Genomic DNA, 22,985 nt, shown 5'->3' with positions numbered 1-22,985 from the left:
ACATTCTTGAGAATTAAGAATGATGACTATAAAGCATATGAAACAGTAAATCCTCAACTCACAGCTATTTTTATTTTCCATTCCAAATCCAAACACTGCTATTTTAGTTATGGGATGCTTTCATGGATCTGATGGTTACTGTAGCCTTTGTTACACTCCATTTATATGGGAGGGCATCCCATCTCTCAAACCTTGTGAATCTGTCCACTTGAGGCTGTATTCATAATGCAGTTCACTTTAAGATACTGTATTTTGTTTAATGCCTATTAAAATAGTATTAATGAAGTGTATTGTATTTGCATTTTTAAAGTGTTTAAAAAGTTAAATTTTAAGTTCTTATAAATTATCAAGCATTGCAACAAACTATCACACTTCTGTCATTCCCCCACCTAAAACTGAAAACTCCTCTTATAAAATATAATGAGTTAGTAATGTCAACAACAAAAAAAAACGCACAATGTGAGAATTGTGCGTTGTTTCATATGGGGCAAAATGAGGACTGGGGCCCAGGAGACAGCATTTCAGATCGCTCTGAGAAACTACTCCAAAGAGTAGAGGGTCAGTGTTAGATGTGATTGTGAAGCCGGGTATGTGCAGTCAAGTACACCTTTTGGCAGAGGCTCGTTGCTAATCATGAAGAGCAGATATTGCTGTTAATGATTTTAGTGCTTTTCTAGATATGAGGAGATGCAAGAATTGGGCTAGATATGAGAAGATACAAGAATCAGGCTCACAAAAATCTTCTCCTAAAAGTATCTAAGTATCTGAAGACATATTCTGCCAATTTTTCCCAGGGCACAGAGTGTCTCATTCCGAGTCTCCACCCTGTACTCCTTTTACGATGTGTTGAAGGTCAGTAGCTGAAGTGATTTGTGACCTAGTTCTCATAGAAGTGGAAGGCAAGTGCCAATTTTTAGTAGGCACTAATACTGAAATGGCTCTAAGTATTTTGACCAAAATGATCTTTCTACCATTTATATTATTAATCCTATTGTTTTTTGAGAGCAGTATTTTTTTTTTTTTTTGGCTTTGAGTATTTTAGATATTAGCCAATTCTAATAACTACTCATCTCAGTGGCATTTATATGTTTTAGACAATGTGAGAGAAACTGGAAATTTTACTATTCATTCAAATTTGAATAAAGTAGAAAGTTGGACAAGGAAAAATATTAATAATATTTTAATTAAAACATATAAATTATTTATAGTCAGAGAACTCATTTTCACCAACTCTGAAATGGTGATTTTTAAAAGTTGTTGCTTTTGCAGAATGTAAAGTTGTTCATTGTATGAAGTAATGAACCTTTTGATTTCAGGCGACTCAGCCTGCAGTAGCTTAAAGAAGGATTTTGGTTCCCTGGACAGAGATTGAAGTCAGGCTGAGGCATAGAAAGCTCTGAATCCCAGGCACCAGGCCTCGAGGGCCAGTAGCCAGTGACAAGGCCCTGGACTTCTGACTTTGTATAAATGAATTTATACAAGCAGATAGACAGTAGTGAAACAAAGTGCTTGGTAGATGGGAAAATGATAACATGTAGATAGTTACATGGGCAGAGTGGTACACTTGTGATAGGTAAAATCACTTATATGGGGCATTTTTTCTGGGTTTCCTTTGGACAATCATCTTGTTTTATCTGACTCGGAGTCTGTACTTGGTTTATCTCAAGGTCCTTCCATGTGTGTGCATACATCCCTTAGGCATGGTGGATCCTAGAGAAGAGGCTTATGGGTAGGTTGACGTCACCTACAGTGGGGTGGTGACCCCTCCCTTTTTGACCCCCAAGGAACATTTCTGCACATGTATAGGTAGGAAGGTCTTCTTAACCTTGAGAATGAGAAAATGTGGCCTGTTTATCTTTTATCTGGGCAGAGCTCAGCTTCTCCTCCCTCCTGCTATTGTCTTCTTCTTGGAGTATCGGTCCAGAGAGGACAAACTCCATCTGGGAAGCCTGGGGCCCATCTGTCTGCTTCCCCAATTTCGTACTTACTTACTTAGTCTTTGGCATGAGATAGACCTGTGTTTTAAAATTGTGTTTTGTTTTGTTTTGTTTTTCTTCTTCAATGTCAAGGGGAGTAGTTATATGTTCTATGTTTAAGTAAAATTGCACATTGAGGGCATCTAAATTGGCATGCCAAATTATAGGACATTTTAATAATTAGGTGGATGTGACAGATTCAATTATTCTTCAGCTCTTTTGAGAAAGATGCCTTTAGCAGTGATGCACAGTAGTTAAAAAAAGGTTACTGGGAAAATGGCCTTTATGAGACTTAATGAACAATTCCCACTAAATGACATAGGATGGACTAAGTACAATACCTAGATGTGAAACACAACCTGTGCCTTGCTTAGAGTTTCAGGGTATTTTCTTAAGATACATTTACTTTAGTAGTGGTAGTGGTAGTAGTCACTCAGTCATGCCTGATTCTTTGCAACCACATGGACTGTAGCTCATCAGGTTCCTCTGTCCATGGGATTTCTCCAGGCAAGAATACTGGAGTGGGTAGGTATTCTCTTCCCTGGGGGATCTTCCCAACCCAGGGATGGAATCTGGGTCTCCTACATTGGAAGCATTTTCTTTACTGTCTAAGCTACCAGGAAACCACTTCACATCAAAACTGTTTTCCTGGGTACATCATTTAGGCCAATTGTTTCAGACTCTTCCTGCCCTCTGAAACTATTAAGCAAAGCCACCAACAGGCAGAAAGGCAGAGTTAAGAGCCCCCTCCTCTCCCTTTCAGCATCCAATTAGTGGACATATTAATGAGCAATAAAGTGGCTGAAAAGTAGGCAGTTGGAAAAAGGAAAGAAGCAAGGAAAGATAATTTGTGACAAAAGAGATTTAGAGCCTCAGCAATTCAGACTGGGCTTCCCTGTGTGCTATGCCAGGCTGTGATCACTGGAATTTGGAGCCCAATTTCTTTCTTGCTTCTTTAGTCTTATCCAATGAGAAAACTGGATTTCTACAAATTTATTCTATGCAAAGCAGCTCTACTAAAGCTGCTTAAGTAGGAGCTCTTTTTGCCAGCCTTTCACTCTCAGAATAATAAACTACAACCACAGCCAAATTCAAAAAGCATCTTAACCTCTCTGACAAGAGATTCAGTGCTCTTTTCAGTTCAGTTCAGTCCGACTCTTTGCGATACCATGGACTGCAGCATGCAGGCCTCCCTGTCCATCACCAACTCCCAGAGTTTACTCAAACTCTTGTCCATTGAGTCAGTGATGCCATCCAACCATCCCATCCTCTGTCATCCCCTTCTAATTCCATGTTCAATCTTTCCCAGAATGAGGGTCTTTTCAAATGAGTCAGTTCTTCGCATCAGATAGCCAAAGTTCAGCTGCAGCATCAGTCCTTCCAATGAATATTCAGGGCTTATTCTCTTTAGGTTGAACTGGTTGGAGCTCCTTGCAGTCCCAAGGGACTCTCAAAAGTCTCCTCCAACACCACAATTCAAAAGTATCGATTCTTTGGCGCTCAGCCTTCTTTATAGTCCAACTCTCACATCCATATATGACTACTGGGAAAACAGTATCTTTGACTAGATGGACCTTTGTTGCAAAGTAATGTCTCTGCTTTTAAATATGCTGTCAAGATTGGCCATAACTTTTCTTCCAAGGAGCAAGTGTCTTTTAATTTCATGGCTGCAGTCACCATCTGCAGTGATTTTGGAGCCCCCCAAAATTAAGTCTGTCACAGTTTCCATTGTTTCCCCATCTATTTGCCATGAAGTGATGGGACCAGATGCTATGATCTTAGTTTTATGAAGTTGGGTTTTAAGCCAACTTTTTCACTCTTCTCATTCACTTTCATCAAGAAGCTCTTCAGGTCTTCACTTCCTGCCATAAGGGTGGTGTCATCTGCATATCTGAGGTTATTGATATTTCTCCCACCAATCTTGACAACAGCTTGTGCTTTATCCATCCCAGCATTTCTTATGATGTATACTGCATATAAGTTAAATAAGCAGAGGCCTCTCACCTTCTGAGATGATCCACACTCTGTCCCTTGAGTGTGTTTCTGCTATAGCCACTCTTGCCTTTTGAGATGGCCTGCAGTCTGTCTATAGAATCTGTATGTGTGTGTTCAGTCACTCAGTCATGTCCAGCTCTTTGTGACCCCAAGGACTGTGGCCTGCCAGGCTCCTCTGTCCATGGGATTTTCCAGGCAAGAATACTGGAGTGGGTTGTCATTTCCTTCTCCAGGGAAACAAAACATAGTAATAGCTAAACCAGTGAATTCTTTGAAAATGAGGACTCAATAAAATTTAGCTGAAATAGAAGAATCTGTCATGAAAACACTGTAAGAAGGTAGTTTTCCTAAGATTTTGTGATTCTTGCTACAGTAAGGTGAAGAAGAAATCTGTGGACCAATATTCTACAACATATTCTTATGGCTTCCATACCATATAAGTACTGACAGTGAAGTTTTTGACTAATAACTGTTTTATTGGAACACATTCTTATCAAGTATACAACAGAGATACAATAGAATCTTTATCTCTCTAAATAAATACACTTCTTCACTATCACTTTGTCTCTCACTGAATTCTTTCTGAGCTGAGACATAAAGCACCTAAACTTCAGTACGTCCAGACACCAGGTGAGTGATTCTAATTAAAAAAGACCGTGAGTTCAAGTCCGAATCGGAGGTTGCACAGTTTCATTAGGATTTTGCCTGGTAAAACAAGGTGATCAAACCATTTACACACCACAAGGCCTACCACCTAAATAGATTCTCTCCATTTTTCTCCTCCTGCCTCTTTCTAAAATATTGTCTGAGTTACAGTATGTTACTGGGATACATTGCATGCTGCTAATGGGTTTCTTTCTGTTGATTAACAGGTTTTGGATTCAGGGACAGTGAAAGAATACAGTCCACCACATGATTTGCTGCAAAACAGTAAGAGCCTATTTTACAAGATGGTGCAACAACTGGGTGAGGCTGAGGCCACTGCCCTCACTTAAAGAGCCAAACAGGTGAGGCTGCTGCAGGGAGTTGTAATTGAAGTTTGTCTCCGGGGTTCACACTCTTCACCTGATCTGCAACAGGCATCTGGTAACAAGCACTCTGTGCCCTTATCAATCAGAAGCCTCTGGAGACTAAGCGTCATGACTGAGTCCTAATAATACTTTGCAGGCTGAAGGTAGGTCTGCTGAGAATCTACAGCAGTGCTGGGGGTGGGGTCAGAATGTGTGCAGTCATGTATGCATGAGAGATTTTGTATTGCAGAGTACAGGTGGTTGAACTCTGGCTTTAGATTCTTACAGAGCATAGAACACTGCAGATCCTTTACATTTCATTCTGACAGGTGCTCAGTACATTTTTTTCAAATTTAATTTAATTTTTAATTGGATGATAATTGCTTTACAATATTGTGTTGATTTCTGCTGTATATCAACATGAATCAGCCATGGTATGCATATGTCCCCTCTCTCTTGAGTCTCCCTCCCACCACATTCCATCCTGCTAAGTTGCCACAGAGCAGAGGTTTTGAGCTCCCTGCATGATACTGCAAATTTCCACTGGCTATGTCTGCATCTCCATTGCTGCTCTGCAGATAGGTTTATCAATACCATCTTTCTAGAGTCCATATATATGCACTAATATATATTTGTTTTTCTCTTTCTGACTTACTTCACTCTGTTTAATATGTTCTTGGTTCATCTACCTCATTAGAACTGAGTCAAATGCATTCCTTTTTATGGCTGAGTAATACTCACACATCATGAGAGTACATCATGAGAAACACTGGGCTGGAAGAAGCACAAGCTGGAATCAAGATTGCCAGGAGAAATATCAAGAACCTCAGATATACAGATGACACCACCCTTATGGCAGAAAGTGAAGAGGAGCTCAAAAGCCTCTTGATGAAAGTGAAAGTGGAGAGTGAAAAAGTTAGCTTAAAGCTCAACATTCAGAAAACTAAGATCATGGCATCTGGTCCTATCACTTCATGGCAAATAGATGGGGAAACAGTGTCACACTTTATTTTTGGGGGCTCCAAAATCACTGAAGATGGTGATTGCAGCCATGAAATTAAAAGACACTTACTCCTTGAAAGGAAAGTTATGACCAACCTAGACAGCATATTAAAAGCAGAGACATTACTTTGTCAACAAAGTTCCATCTAGTCAAGTCTATGGTTTTTCCAGTAGTCATGTATGGATGTGAGAGTTGGACTGTGAAGAAAGCTGAGTGCTGAAGAATTGATGCTTTTAAACTGTGGTGTTGGAGAAGATTCTTGAGAGTCCCTTGGACTGCAAGGAGATCCAACCAGTCCATCCTAAGGAGATCAGTCCTGGATGTTCATTGGAAGGACTGATGTTGAAGTTGAAACTCCAATACTTTGGCCACCTCATGCAAAGAGTTGACTCCTTGGAAAAGACCCTGATGCTGGGAGGGATTGAGGGCAGGAGGTGAAGGGGACGACAGGATGAGATGGCTGGATGGCATCACCGACTCGATGGACATGAGTTTGGGTAAACTCCTGGAGTTGGTGATGGACAGGGAGGCCTGGTGTGCTGTGGTTCAGGGGGTTGCAAAGAGTTGGATACGACTGAGCAACTGAACTGAACTGAATATTGTGTGTATGTACCACAACCCCTGTATTCATTCATCTGTTGATGCACATCTACGTTGCTTTCATGTCCTAGCTATTGTAAATAGTGCTGCAGTGAACATTGGGGTACATGTGTCTTTTTCAATGATGAAACCGTACTTGTGGGTGTATACCCAGTAGTGGGATTGTTGGGTCATAAGGTAGTTTATTCCTAGTTTTTGAGGAATCTCCATACTGTTCTCCATAGTGGCCATATCAGTTTACATTCCCACCAAGAGTGCAAGAGAGTTCCCTTTGGTTCACACCCTCCCCAGCATTTGTGTGTAGATTTTTTGATGCTGGCCATTCTGGACAGTGTGATGTGATACCTGATTGTACTTTTGATTTGCATTTCTCTAATAATGAGAGATGTTAAGCATCTCTTCATATTTTTATTAGCCATTTATATATCTTCTTTGGAGAAGTGTCTGTTTAGGTTTTCTGCACAATTTTTGATTGGGTAGTTTATTTTTTTGTTATTGAGCTGAATGAGCTGCTTATATATTTTGGAGGATAATCCTTTGTTAGTTGTTTCATTTGTTATTATTTTCTCCCATTCTGAGGGTTGTCTTTTCACCTTGCTTATAGTTTTCTTCACTGTGCAAAAGCTTTTAAGTAGGCGCCATTTGTTTACTTTTGCTTTTATTTCCATTACTCGAAGAGGAAGGTCATAGAGGATCTTGTCAAAGAGTGTTCTGCCTATGTTTTTCTCTAAGAGTTTTTATAGTTTCTGGTCCTACATTTAGGTCTTTAATCCAATTTGAGTTTCTTTTCAATGTATGGTGTTAGGGATTGTTCTAATTTCATTCTTTTATATGTAGATGTCCAGTTTTCCCAGCACCACTTATTGAAGAAACTGTTTTTCTCCATTGTATGTTCTTGCCTCCTTTGTTAAAGATAAAGTGCCCACAGGTGCCTGGGTTTATCTCTGGGCTTTCCATACTCTTCCATTGGTCTGCATGTCTGTTTTTGTGCCAGTACTCTGCTGTCTGATGACTTTAGTTTTATAGACTGAAGTCAGGAAGGTTGATCCCTCCAGCTCCATTCTTCTTTCTCAAGATTGTTTTGGCTCTCAGTACATTTTGGATGTAAGTGCCATCAAGGAACAGCTAGTTGACAAGTCTAGACAGCATATGGAAAAGCAGAGACATCATTTTGCCCACAAAAGTCCATATAGTCAAAGTGATAGCTTTTCCAATTGTCATGTATGGATGTGAGAGTTAGTCTATAAAGAAGGCTGAGCCCTAAAGAATTAATGCTTTTGAATTGTGGTGCTGGAGAAGACTTTAGAGAGCTCCTTGGCCTGCAAAGAGATTAAACCAGTCAATCCTAAAGGAGGTCAATCCTGAATATTCATTGGAAAGACTGATGTTGAAGCTGAAGCTCCAATAATTTGACCACCTGATGTGAAGATCCAACTCTTTGGAAAAGACTGATGCTGGGAAAGATTGATTGAATGCAAAAGGAGAAGAGAGGCAGATTACATGATGATTAGATAGCATCACCGACACAATGGATTGAGCAAACTCCAGGAGATAGTGGAGGACAGAGGAGCCTGGCATGCTATAGTCCATGCGGTCACAAAGAGTCAGACATAACCTAGAAACTGGACAACAACAACACACAAATATAGCTTACCAATAAATATTGTTAAATTAGTTGCAAGATTGTTAGGCCAGGAGTCAACAAGCTTTCTAATTCTATGACCTATTCCTCTTTCTACATGAATATTACACTTGATTTGAAATACTTACTGAAAGAACAGATTTCTAATTCTGTGTCTGCTACAAACTAGCATAACATTAATTATGTGTATAGAGCCACTATATATATGACTTCTGTGGGCAAAGTGATGTCTCTGCTTTTCCGTATGCTGTCTAGGTTTGTCATATCTTTCCTTCCAAGGAGCAAGCATCTTTTAATTTCCTGGGTGTAGTCATTGTCCAGTGATTTTGGAGCCTAAGAAAATAAAGTCTGTCACTGCTTCCACTTTTACTCTTTCTATTTGCAATGAAGTGATGGGACAGGATGCCATGATCTTAGTGTTTTAATGATGAGTGGCAATGTATATGGTTATGTATATAGGGCCACCTTCCTCTTAAGGGACTTCCTTTTCTATTAAACACGGGTGTTGAAGCCAATATTTTATGTTATCTGGACCCATCTAGAATTCAGTAATCTATTTCTTACTACTCAATGTTTGATTATATGTAATGAAAACATATTTTTAAATTGAGGATTTTGACACATAGTTGGGGATATATCCCTCTGATGTGAAATGCCTAAGGTCAAAAGAGCAAAAGGGTTTGTGGGATTTCTGGCTGTTTTGTGACTAGGTTTACAGGGACTCACAAATGCTTGTCATATCTTAGGAGGGAAGCTCTAAATAGGAGACACTATAGTGGATGAAAGTGCTCTGTGAATTTCAGGCATAAAAAATATAGGGCTCCAAGTGCAGTTCCCCTACATTTGCATAAAATGTAAGTACTTCTGAAAAGCTCAGAACACAATCTTTGTTGTCCCCAATCTAGCTTGAACAAGCCAAATTTGTCAACTCTTCCAACAGCTCTGTGATCATGGACAATCCTACCCTCTGAACAGTGGAAAGTACAGATCTTCTTCTAAGGAGAAAGAATAAGAAGAAACATTGACAGAGGGAACTTTGGCTATTTTCTATTTATTTTTATTTTTTTAGGCTGTCACCTCAGTTATCACATTTGTACAATGAGTTACTATCACCTCACCTTTGCTAGAAAGATTCTACGTGACCTGAATGCTACTCTTTGAGCACCTTTCTCACATCATATACAGTACTTAGTGCTCTCACACACCTCATCTCTGAGAAAATGCTTTGTATACCTTTAGACACCATCCAGACTATAGAATTAAGGTATTGTGAATTCATGACTTATTCTGGTGACAACTTCCATCTTCCAGAAGATACAGGAAGCATAAGGGGGTAACTGGAACTAATTATTTTTGTTTGTTTTGGGGGTTGAATCTGAACTTTACTGGTGGGACACAAATTTAAAACCAGAGCAGCACATTTGAGGAACAAGTCACTGCATACAACATTAAAGAGTACAAATGCAATTGTAGAGGCATTTCACACACAGAAAGTAATAAAACAAAGACTTAGCAAGCAGATGGTATCATCACAGGAAAGGAGATCTCTAGAGTGCTAATAGAGGTTTTGGTAGAGCAAACAGACCAACTCTCTAACTGGACATAGTACTAAACAACAAAGACTTATGGAGAAAATGATATTAGTATCATGTAGGATTTTTCTTCACAAATTAGAAAACAGAGGTGACCTACACTTTTTCCCAGTAGGTCTTTCTAGATCCAATGAACAATATTCCACCCTTTCTCCCCTCCAACTCTCATATTTCATAGCTTTCCTTCCAAGGAGCAAGCGTCTTTTAATTTCTTGACTGTAGTCATTGTCCACAGTGATTTTGGAACCCAAGAAAATCTGTCACTGCTTCCACTGTTACCCTGTCTATTTGCAATGAAGTGATGGGATAGGATGTGATTATCTTACTGTTTTTAATGTTGAGTGGCAAGCCAGCTTTTCACTCTCCTTTTTCACCCTCATCAAGAGGCTCTTTTAGCTTCTCTACACTTACTGCCATTAGAATGGTATCATCTGCCTATCTGAGGTTGTTGTTATTTCTCCCAGCATTCGTGATTCCAACTTGTGACTCACCCAACCTGGCATTTCACATGATCTACCCTGCATTCAAGTTAAATAAACAGAGTGACAATATACAGCCTTGATGTACTCCTTTCCCAGTTTTGACCCAGTCCATTTTTCCATGTCTGGTTCTAACTGTTTCTTCTGGACCTGCATACAGGTTTCTTAGGAGGCAGGTTAAGTGGACTGGTACTTCCATCTCTTAAAGAATTTTCTACAGTTTGTTGTGATCCACACAGTCAAAGGCTTTAGTGTAGTCAATGAAGCAGAAGTAGATGTTTTACTGGAACTCCCTTGCTTTCTCCATGATCCAACAAATGTTGGCAATTTGATCTCTGGTTCCTCTACCTTTTCTAAACCCATCTTGTATGTCTGTAAGTTCTTCGTTTATGTACTACAGAAGCCTAGCTTAAAGGATTTTGAACATAACCTTGCTAGCATGGGAAATGAGTGCAACTGTGCAGTAATTTGAACATTCTTTGGCATTGATCTTCTTTGGGATTAGAATGAAAATTGACCTTTCCCAGTCTTGTGGCAGCTGCTGGTTTCCAAATTTGCCCTATTGAGTGCATTACTTGAGCACAAGTATCTTTTAAGATTTTAAATAGCTCAGCTGGAATCCCATCACCTTCACTGGTTTTGATCATAGTAATGCTTCCTAAAACCCACCGACTTCACACTCCAGGATATCCAGTTCTAGGTGAGTGACCAAACCATTGTGATTATCTGTAATGTTAAGACCTTTCTTGTATAGTTCTTCTGTGTATTCTTGCCACTTATTAATCTCTTTTGCTTCTGTTAAGTCCTTGAGTTTTCTGTCCTTTATCATGCCCATCCTTGCATGAAATGTTTGCTTGATAGCTCCAATTTTCTTGAAAGAGATCTCTAGTCTTTCCCATTCTATTCTTTTCCTCCCTTTCTTTGCATTGTTCATTTAAGAAGATGTTCTTTTCTCTCCTTGTTATCCTGTGGAAACTCTGCATTCAGTTGTGTATATCTTTCCCTTTCTCCTTTGCCTTTTGCTTCTCTTCTTTCCTTGGCTATCTGTGAAGCCTCCTCAGACAACCACGTTGCCTTCTTGCATTTCTTTTTCTTTGGGATGGTTTTGGTCACTCCCTCCCATACACTGTTACAGACCTCTGTTCAAAGTTCTTCAGATGCTCTGTCTACCAGATCTTATCCTTTGAATCTATTCATCACCTCCACCATATAATTATAAGAGATTTGATTTAGGTAATAGCTGAGAAGAAATGCAAAAAAAGCAAAATGGCTGTCTGGGGAGGCCTTACAAATAGCTGTGAAAAGAAGAGAAGTGAAAAGCAAAGGAGAAAAGGAAAGATATACGCATCTGAATGCAGAGTTCCAAAGAATAGCAAGAAGAGATAAGAAAGCCTTCTTCAGCAATCAATGCAAAGAAATAGAGGAAAACAACAGAATGGGCAAGACTAGGGTCTCTTCAAGAAAATTAGAGATACCAAGGGAACATTTCATGCAAAGATGGGCTCGATAAAGGACAGAAATGGTATGGACCTAACAGAAGCAGAAGATATTAAGAAGAGGTGTCAAGAATACACAGAAGAACTGCATAAAAAGATCTTCATGACCCAGATAATCACGATGGTGTGATCACTGACCTAGAGCCAGACATCCTGGAATGTGAAGGCAAGTGGGCCTTAGAAAGCATCACTACGAATAAAGCTAGTGGAGGTGATGGAATTCCAGTTAAGCTACCCCAAATCCTGAAAGATGATGCTGTGAAAGTGCTGCACTCAATATGCCAGCAAATTTGGAAAAGTCAGCAGTGGCCACAGGACTGGAAAAGGTCAGTTTTCATTCCAACCCCAAAGAAAGGCAATGCCAAAGAATGCTCAAACTACCGCACAATTGCACTCATCTCACATGCTAGGAAAGTAATGCTCAAAATTCTCCAAGCCAGGCTTCAGCAATATGTGAACTGTGAACTTCTTGATGTTCAAGTTGGTTTTAGAAAAGGCAGAGGAACCAGAGATCAAATTGCCAACATCTGCTGGATCATGGAAAAAGCAAGAGAGTTCCAGGAAAACATCTATTTCTGCTTTATTGACTATGCCAAAGCCTTTGACTGTGTGGATCACAATAAACCGTGGACAATTCTGAAAGAGATGGAAATACCAGACCACCTGATCTGCCTCTTGAGAAATTTATATGCAGGTCAGAAAGCAACAGTTAGAACTGGACATGGAACAACAGACTGGTTCCAAATAGGAAAAGGAGTTATCAAGGCTGTATATCGTCACCCTCTTTATTTAACTTCTATGCAGAGTACATCATGAGAAACGCTGGACTGGAAGAAACACAAGCTGGAATCAAGATTGGCGGGAGAAATATCAATAACCTCAGATATGCAGATGACACCACCCTTATGGTAGAAAGTGAAGAGGAACTCAAAAGCCTCTTGATGAAAGTGAAAGTGGAGAGTGAAAAAGTTGGCTTAAAGCTCAACATTCAGAAAGCAAAGATCATGGCCTCCGGTCCCACCACTTCATGGGAAATAGATGGGGAAACAGTTGAAACAGTGTCAGACTTTATTTTGCTGGCCTCCAAAATCACTACAGATGGTGACTGCAGCCATGAAATTAAAAGAAGCTTACTCCTTTGAAGGAAAGTTAAGACCAACCTAGATAGCATATTCAAAAGCAGAGACATTACTTTGCCAACAAAGGTTCGTCTAGTCAAGGCTACGGTTTTTCCTGTGGTCATGCATGGATGTGAGATTTGGACTGTGAAGAAGGATGAGTGCCGAAGAATTGATGTTTTTGAACTGTGGTGTTGGAGAAGACTCTTAAGAGTCCCTTGAACTGCAAGGAGACCCAACCAGTCCATTCTGAAGGAGATCAGCCCTGGGGTTTCTTTGGAAGGAGTGATGCTAAAGCTGAAACTCCAGTACTTTGGCCACCTCATGCGAAGAGTTGACTCATTGGAAAAGACTCTGATGCTGGGAGGGATTGGGGGCAGGAGGAGAAGGGGACGACAGAGGATGAGATGGCTGGATGGCATCACTGACTCGATGGACATGAGTCTGAGTGAACTCCAGGAGTTGGTGATGGACAGGGAGGCCTGGCGTGCTGTGATTCATGGGGTCGCAGAGTCGGACATGACTGAGCGACTGATCTGATCTGATCTGAATAGCTTAGTGATTTTCTCTACTTCCTTCTATTTAAGTTTGAATTTTGCAATAAGCAGCTGATGACCTGAATCACAGTCAGCTCCAGTTCTTGTTTTGCTGACCGTGTAGAGTTTCTCCATCTTTGGCTGCAAAGAATATAATCATCTGATTTCAATTTTGACCAGCTGGTGATGTGCATGTGCACAGTCAGCTGCTGGGCTATTGGAAAAGGGTGTTTGCTATAACCAATGTTCTCTTGGCAAAACTTTGTTAGCCTTTGTCCTGCTTCATTTTGTACTCCAAGGCCAAACTTGCCTATTACTTGAGGTATCTCTTGAGTTCCTATCTTTGCATTCCAATCCCCTATGATGAAAAGGATATCTTTTTTTTTTTTTTTTTTAAATGTTAGTTCTAGGTCTTGTGGGTCTTCATAGAACCAGTCAGCTTCAGCTTCTTTGGCATCAGTGGTTGGGTCATAGACTTGGATTACATGTTGAATGGTTTGCTTTGGAAATGAACCAAGATCATTGTTATTTTCGAGATTGTACCCAAGTACTACCTTTTGGACTCTTTTGTTGACCACGAGGGCTACTACATTTCTTTTAAGGGATTCTTGTCCACAGTTGTAGATATAATGGTCATCTGAGTTAGATTCACCCATTCCTTTCCAGTTTAGTTCACTGACTTCTAAAATGTTGATATTCACTCTTGCCATCTCCTGTTTGACCACTTTGAATTTACCTTGATTTATGGGCCTAACATGCCAGGTTCCTATGCAATATTGTTCTTTATAGCATCAAACTTCACTTTCCCCGGCAGATGCATCCACTACTGAGCATCGTTTCCACTTTGGCCCAGCACTTCATTCATTCTGGAGCTATTAGCAATTGTCTTCCCCTACTCCCCAGTAGCTTATTGGACAGCTTCCAACCTGAGGGTCTCATCTTCTGGTGTCATACTTTTTGCCTTTTCATACTGTTCATGGGGTTCTCCAGGCAAGAATACTGGAGTGGGTTGCCATTTCCTTCTCCAGGAAATATACACAAACTACATTTGTGTGTTGTTGTTGTTCAGTCAGTCATGTCCGACTATTTGTGTAGTTCTCTATAATTTATTTTACATAGTTCTTACATGTATGATTTCACTTTATTCTCATGATAGTCTTTTATTTTTAATTCCACATAATGGATGAGGTGACTGGGTCAAGGGTTCACTGAAGGTCAGAGAGCTGGTCCAGGGAGCACATTATCTGTGTATTTTATAGATCTTATACTACTTTATTATTATTGTTATTCCTTTTGCTTTCCTTTGGATTAAGTGATTTTTTCTAGGTCATATATTAATATTTGCAGGGCATCACTTCAAGCTACAGGGGATTCTATCTATCTAGTACAGAAGCTTCTTATAACCAAAAGAGAGAGAGAGAGACAGGATAAGCAAGCTAGGGAAAAACTGAGAATGAATATTCCCTAGCCTGCAGAGATGGGTGGTTACAATGATGCTTGCATTTCAGAATTTCTCTTCTCCAAGGTCCTTGACAGTGTATATGCTTCACACAAACATAGTGGTTTTTTATGATACCTCATTGAAATACCTTAGAATTCACCAGTTAGTTGGAGAACTGCTCACTCATGATAGCTGAGATCTGTTTCCCTTAGGTAGCCTCTGTTTGTCTTGCCACAGCTGATTGTATCCTGTTGTCTAAGGCAGCCTGTTGAGATCCTTTTGTCTTTTGAAGTTTCAAATGACTCCTGATTTCTTCAAGGATTACCCTTATTTTTTATCTACCAATATCCTTGCTGTTTAGGGTGATTTCTGAGAGGATAAGGGGAGGGAAAATTCACTATTCAATTAATCAAAAAGCAGAAATCTTAACTCTCTAGTACTCTTTAACTTTGATAATATACCTGCCAGTATGTACACAAAGTTGCATGCGTATTAAGTTGCTTCAGTTGTGTCCAACTTTTTGTGATGCCATGGACTATAATCTGCCAGGCTCCTCTGTCTATGGGATTTTCCAGGCAAGACTACTGGAGTGGATTGCCATTTCCTTCTACAGGGGAATTTTCCAGACTCAAGGATTGAACCCACATCTCCTGAGGCTCCTGCATTGGCAGGCAGATTCTTTAACATTAGCACTACCTGGGAAGACTGTACACAAAGTTAGACTTGCTTTAAAGATGAGAAATTTAACCTAGAGTAATGGAAGCAAAAGCAAAAGTAAAAAAGTGGGACCTAAGCAACTTAAAAGCTTTTGTAGAGCAAAGGAAACCGTAAACAGAGTGAAAAGACAATCTATGGAGTGGGAGAAAATAGTTGTAAACTATGAGACTGACAACAGCTTAATTTCCAAAATATATGAAAAGTTCTTACAACTCATAAACAAAAAAAGCATACAACTCAATAGAAAAATGGGCATAAGAACTAAACATATTTCTTCAAAGAAAACGTACTGATGGCCAATAGCCACATGAAAAGATGCTCAACGTCATTAATGATTAAGGAAATCCAATTCAAAACTATAATGAGGTATCACTTCACACTGGTCAGAATGGACATCATTTAGAAGTCTACAAATAATAAATGATGAAGAGGGTATGGAAAAAAAGGTACCTCCTTATATTGTTGATGTGATTACAAATTGGTGCAGTCACAGTATTGAATTGCAGAACAGTATGGAAATTCCAGATTGCAGAACAGTCTGGAAATTCCTCAAAAAACTAAAAATAGAGTTGCCATATTATCCAGCAATCCCACTCCTGGGAATATCCCCAGACAAAACTATAATTCAAAAAGATACATGCATCCTTGTGTTCATAGCAGCAGTACTAAGAACAGCCAAGATGTGAAAGCAACCTAAATGCCTGCTGGCAGATGAATGGGTAAAGAAGATACAGTATGTGTATATACATATACATACATCTTCTTTATTTATTCATCTAGGTTTGTGATACATACATGTGTCTACATGCATATACTGTATATACACATACAATGGAATATTATTCAGCCATGAAAGAGAATGAAATAATGCCATTTGCAGTAACATGGATGGATCTAGAGATTATCATACTGTGTGAAGCAGAGAAAGACAAAAATCATATAGCACTTATATGTGTAATTAATTAAAAAAAACAAATGAACTTATTTATAAAACTCACAGAAATAGAAAACAAACTTAAGGTTAATAAAAGGGAAAGGAGAGGGAGGGATAAATTAGAAGCTTAAGATTATCAGATACATACATTCACATATAAAATAGACAATGACCTACTGTATAACATCAGGAACTATATTCAATATGTTGTAATAACCTACAATAGAAAAGAATCTGAAAAAGAATGTGTGTGTATAAGTGAATCACTTTGCTGTACGCTAGAAACTAAAACACTGTAAATAAGCTATATACTTCAGTGAAATAATTATTTAGCCAATTAATTAAAAGGAGAGGAGTTTGAGGGTTATTGAGATTGAACTAGGGCCATGTAGCTCAGTAAGAATGAATGGGCAGAGTCTTGAGCCATAATTCTCTATATATTGAACCATTGATTCAGTATATTCAATATATTGATTCCTTTATACATGCAGGAAAGCTTTTATTGCTCTACTGCTTTTAGTGATATCTAATTCCATGATAGTAGCTTTGTTTACAAGCTGGAGTATAAATACTAAATTTCAACCTATACTGGAGGAACTATAATGAGTCAAACCCAAGAGAAGAACCGAAAATGACTCAAGAAACCCAATATTGGATCCTTTGTTCTGCTTGCCTTGAATTTGAACTTTTTTGACATCATCTTTTTTAATCTTCATAACCATGCTGAGCTGGCAGTATTATCCTTTAGATGGAGAAACTGAGGTAGGAGAACCTAAATGACTTCTTAAAGTCCCAGGTTAGAAAGTTTTAGTAATCTTTTATCATATTAAGTGAATTAATTGTGTCTTAACTTCTACTCTGGGCTTCTGTAAAGATAAGATCAAATGATTAACAAAAGAGCTTTCCAGATGTTTTGCTTTCATCCCATAAATCATGTGATATTGCTACTTTCTGTAGACTAAGGGGCCACATCTCTGAGCAGCATTGTAATCACACCCAATGCTTAGCTCAGCCTGTTTTCAACCTGCAGTTTGTAGCCATCTCTTAGTTCCTATGAGGTAGGTCACTGTCTTGTTTCACCAATGAGGCAGCTGGTGCAGAGTGAGCTTAAGTGATCTTTCTAGGGTCAGCAGTGGTCCCAGGAGAGAGAGGTGAGACTGGGCTTCTCCACCTCAGGCTCAGTAGAGACCATGAGGTCTCTGGTAACAAGTGTTCAGTCACCTCAACGCCCTTCGTAACCTGCTCTTGGAAAAGATGCCTTCTCTCACTCCTGCTGTCAGCCAGAGTGTGGTCTACACCAGGACAACAGATGGGAGAGAGGAAGGTCAAATCAAGAATTTTATACACAGGAAGCTTGTTTTCATTATTTAGTTTCAAGTATTTTAGACCATGAAGTGAAGATCATTTTGGTTAAAAGTTGCTGCTAATAACATTTTTAAAAATAAAAAATTATGTTGAGAAGGGCTATAGGGAAAGGAGCCAGCTAATTTTTGGAGGACTGTCAACTGGGAGAAAATGAATTCTATTTCCATGTGTGGGGTTTTTTTTTTTTTTTCATGTGTTTTTTTGGCTGTTTTTAGTTTCACAAAGAGAGTACATAAATATATAACCATACAAGAATGGGTAGCTTAAAAAAATGGAGGAGGGAGATGATATGCAATTAGCCCCCAAAAGCCTGACTTTTAAATCCTTGCATTTTGAATCAAAATAGTCTCAGATTTCACCCAATGGAATCCAAGTACTTTTGGAGAATTTTATTTTTCTCCTTAAGTGGTCTTTTAATATATAGACCACTTAATATATAGTGGTCTATATATACTGGTCTTTTAATATATAATTTCATATGTAGTGCTGTTTTGAGGGTAGCAAGTATGCAAGCAAGAAGAGGAAAAGAAAGTACACCTAATATGAAGGTAGGGGTCTCAGAACTTTGGTATTCATGTATGAAGTCCATTATCTCTCATGATAACTTTGTTAACAACATCCACAAATGAACTTGGAGTCCTCTTTTGTAAAATAGATCTGAAATCATATGACAAGAATGAGTCTCACATAGATGGCACATTTTCTGCTTTAAAGACAGAAGTTTTCACATTCTTCTTTGGGGAAAAAATTACTTTTAAAGTCTTTTCTTCACCCAGACACTTTTACAGATAAGAGCTCACAAGTCTTGACATTATTTCATTTTGTTATGTGCATCTGTCAAGAAACTGAGATAGGATACATCTACTCAAAAGTGATGGTTGTGAAACAGTGAAACTTGACAGCATTTCATTTCTTTGTGTTCTGATTATACATTCATCAGAAAGCCTGTCTCTTCCAGTTCAGCTAGAAATTGGTAGAATTCAAAAAATCAAGCTGGCAAAGAACTGTCCTATTTTGGGTATCATCTTACATTTTAGAGAAGTTGCTTGGTTGAGTCATTGTTAAAGCATTAGATTCTTTTTTCATTCCTGGGACCAATTATTCACAGATCACATTTCTATAGGACCTCTAATAGCTTTTGCCACACAAATTAAATGCCAGGATATTTCATGTATGTATATGTGTGTCAATATATTTCATATATATATCAATATATTTCATATATCAGAGAAGGCAATGGCGACCCAACTCCAGTACTCTTGCCTGGAAAATCTCATGGACAGAGGAGCCTGGTAGGCTGCAGTCCATGGGGTCGCTGAGTTGGACATGACTGAGCGACTTCGCTTGAAAGAGACACGTGTACCCCAATGTTCATTGCAGCACTGTTTATAATAGCCAGGACATGGAAGCAACCTAGATGTCCATCAGCAGATGAATAGATAAGAAAGCCGTGGTACATATACACAATGGAGTATTACTCAGTCACTTTTCACTTTAATGCACTGGAGAAGGAAATGGCAACTCACTCCAGTGTTCTTGCCTGGGGAATCCCAGGGATGGGGGAGCCTGGTGGGCTGCCATCTATGGGGTCGCACAAAGTTGGACACAACTGAAGCAACTTAGCAGCAGCAGCATATTTCATATATGTATATATCCAGCATTTCAATGTTTATCAATCAGAATTTATAAAATACAGGGATTAAAACTGGATATTAACATCCAGATTTATTGAGCTCATTTTATGTGTGAAAATGAGAAACTCTCGTGCAGACGCTGGATTTCCTAGCGTCTTTGTCACTCTGTTTTTAATTTATCTCCAGGTTTTGAGTCAGTAAAGTGATTTTGTTTTTTAATATACTGTAGTAACAAAGCATATCTGTGAATTAGAATGATCAGAACTCTAGTGAATCTACAGGTTATTTGGCATTAAGCCCAGCCCCACTGAGTAGTCTAATGGGACTACTTCCTCCATAGAATAAGCACATCCCTGGTTTTTAAAATTGTGCCTCCAGTAGCTATGTGATTGTTTAATATGAAGATGTGGACATCTTCCACATGTATTCCAAGTATGTTGCCTTAGAAAGGAAGACTTTAAAATGCTTTAAACATTTTTTTTTTTTATTTGTTCTTTTTCCCCTTCAGGCACACACCAAAAAGAAATAACCAGATGTTACTCACAGTGGCCATGTGGTTATGAATGCTTCCAATGGACAGCCCTCAGCCTTAATGATTGTTGAGTCAGCACTGTGATTCTACCATGATGTCAAGTCTATTCCAAAGGTGTTTTTCCAATAGTTTTTGCACTGCAAAAACTATATTATACTTTTTTTAAACTAGTCCCAAATATTTACACATGGATGTTAGTTTATTTGGACTTCTTTTCTCCAATTTTGCCCAATGGTTTCAAGCTCTAACAAAATGATTTATTATTTTTATTTATGTATTATACTATTTTTTCTTATCCAAATCAGAGGTGAAGTCCACCAGTGAAAGCTGTCTACCAGGTTTAGTGCCTTGAGAGACTCCAGAACCAAAACTCATTTTATGAGGTATAAAGAAAGTTGTCACAGATGTCTTTTACTGTTCCTAAAATTATATATTACTTTCCAATTTTATCAGGGGTTCTATTTACTTGAAGACCATGTGAAGTCACCATTTGTTTTACCACTTTCTTTAACAGTGCTACGATCCATTATTGCATATAAATATCTCTGATAAAAATAGAGATATAAAAAAGAAAAAACAAAAAAAATATACTTTAGTTTATGTGAGATAGGAAAGAGAGGTATCCTCTGCCCAAATTTAAAAGACACTTGATTTAAAATATGTAAAGGTAATATTTGATTATATATTCTAAAACAAAAGGAAGAGAAAATATGCTTTCTCAAAATAGGAGCCCTTCTAGGTGATCACTGTCTTCTAGATGGAGAATTGTACTGTATTCTATATTTTACACTTTTTAAATTTATAACATAAAATTTCGATGATACCATTTTAACATACAATTCACTGCATTAGCCACATTCACAGTGTCATGAAACCATCACCATCTAGTTTATTTTTAGTGATTATTTTAGACCACTCAGTATTAGACCACTATTATTTCTACAGGCATTTTTGGTAAGTTTCATTCTTTGTGAATTAATCTATTTCATGTGAGTTTTCAGCTTGATTGACTTAAAATTATTCATAAAATCTTATATGTTTAATATCTAAGTAGCTATAATTGGGTTCTATTTTGCTTTTTAATTTTCTTTGAGCCTTGTTTTTTTTCTTGAATAATCTTGCTTGATTTTTTCCTATTAATTTTCAAAGAATCAAATTCTGTGCTTGATTGATTCTTTCTGATTTTATGTTTTCTAGCTCATTATATTCTTCCATTCCTTCAACTTTTCTTCATTTGAGTTTTTTTCTCCAAATTCTTCAATTGGAAACATATTAATTTTTAAACTTTTTTTTCCCCTATGCAAGTACATAAAACCTACTTTTTTATTCCACCTAAAGGCCCACTTTAGCTGTAGCCTACAAGTTTTGGTACTGAGCACTGTTCAATAATCACAGTATTATGTATTTTCAAATTATTAATTTGATTCATTATTATATATTTCACTCATGAGTTATTCATCAGTGTAATGTTCTCTAAACTCCAGATACTAATAGCTATTTTTCTCTTATATTAGCTATGTAAATTGCTAACAGTCAACCTTTATTAGCTCATAAAAATAGCAGTTTCTTATGATTCGATGTAATAGTTTTCTTTTGATATTAATATATAACTTAACTTCATTTTGGTCAGAGAACATTAGAGTGAGGATTTTAAATGAAAGGTTTAAAATATTGACACACAAAGTCCTTGTTTCCACCATTTTTGTTTTCTATTCGTGGGATTTTAAGATATTATGTGTATAACTAGAAATTTTCAAATAAAAATCCTCAAATTCTGGAATGTTTTTGATGTATGTTACAGATTGGTTCTTTGGGATATAGACTCAGATGGAGTTTAGTGTTGGGATGTTTATTAGGGGTGTTGTTGGAATTAGCACTCATGGAATTAAGAGTGAAGAAACTGGATAGAGCAGAGGGAAAAAACCAAGCTGGATCATGGGCCAGATGACCTTAGCTGACCCTTCAGGGCTCTGGAGTGAAGATGGCCCTTCAGGGCTGTCCTGACATGTCCACTGGCCAGGGCTTTTTGCTTCCACCTGGATGGGTCATTTCACACAGGCTGCCCCCCAGAAGCTCTGTAGGCTGAAGATTGCCCACTGGCAGCACTTCCAGCAACTAGGGGGAGAGTCCTTGAAGGGAGGTCAGAACAGCACATCTCCAGATCTTCACGGCCTGTGTCACAGGTCCAGAGGTAGGTGATGAGGATGTACTGTGGGTGAAACTCTTGCTGACTGATGTGTAAGTCAGAATGATGACTTGGTGATTCTCCTCAGTGCCCTGTGGTGTGAAAAAGAGCAGGAGGCCCATGTAGGGGAGATACTTCATTCTCTAGGATCAAACCAGTTGTTATTTCTCTGGAAAGATCAGTCCTCATGCTAGGTAACTCATATTTCTCTAACACCCTTTCATAGGTGGTCTGTTTTCTTAGTAAATCATGAGCTTCTCACGACTTGCAAGTGGATCCTATTCGCTTTTTAGTTACATCCTCCAGCACAGTGTCTGTCACATAGAGATGCTCAGTAAATGTTTCCTGAATGAATGATGACAAAGAAGAAACCTTCTTTCTAAACATTATAATTCTGAAATGTTAAGAGGTAGCATAGGATAACACAAAACCCAGTTTTTGGAGTCAGTCACACTGATCTGCATGCCAGTTCTTTCTGTGCCACATGCTAAAAATGTGAGTGCCCAAAGAGTGTCCAGAGTGGGATACTTGAGAGTGAAAGGAAAGCAATAACCAGCAAGATGCCAGAACAATACACTGGTATCGTCCTTGACAAAATGGGCTACGGTCCCCTTAGTTACTTGCCTTTGTGTCTCAACCTCTGAATCTTAGCTTCTTCATCTGGAAAATGAATATAATTCCTGCCCTTGAACCATTGCTTTGGTTGGGATGATGGATGGACTTTGAGTGT

General features: G+C 38.5%; 1 protein-coding gene across 1 annotated transcript in view; it reads left to right on the top strand.

Annotated features, from left to right (window-relative positions):
• LOC147361943 (ATP-binding cassette sub-family C member 4-like) overlaps positions 1 to 21,854 on the top strand; it is a 211,428-nt gene extending 189,574 nt beyond the window's left edge. The window contains exons 29-30 of the mRNA XM_086328429.1: positions 4,844 to 4,978; positions 20,047 to 21,854. Of these exons, the coding sequence (XP_086184555.1) occupies positions 4,844 to 4,966 (123 nt within the window). The 3' untranslated portion in view covers positions 4,967 to 4,978; positions 20,047 to 21,854. The remainder of the gene's footprint in view (positions 1 to 4,843; positions 4,979 to 20,046) is intronic.
• Positions 21,855 to 22,985: the final 1,131 nt, after the last annotated feature.

Source organism: Bos grunniens, chromosome 12 (genome assembly GCF_055505025.1).
Source record: "Bos grunniens cultivar Pamir isolate PY7600 chromosome 12, Bosgru_T2T1.0, whole genome shotgun sequence".
Classification (NCBI taxonomy): domain Eukaryota; kingdom Metazoa; phylum Chordata; class Mammalia; order Artiodactyla; family Bovidae; genus Bos; species Bos grunniens.
Note: the sequence above shows the minus strand (reverse complement) of the source record. Positions and strands in the feature narration are given on the sequence as shown.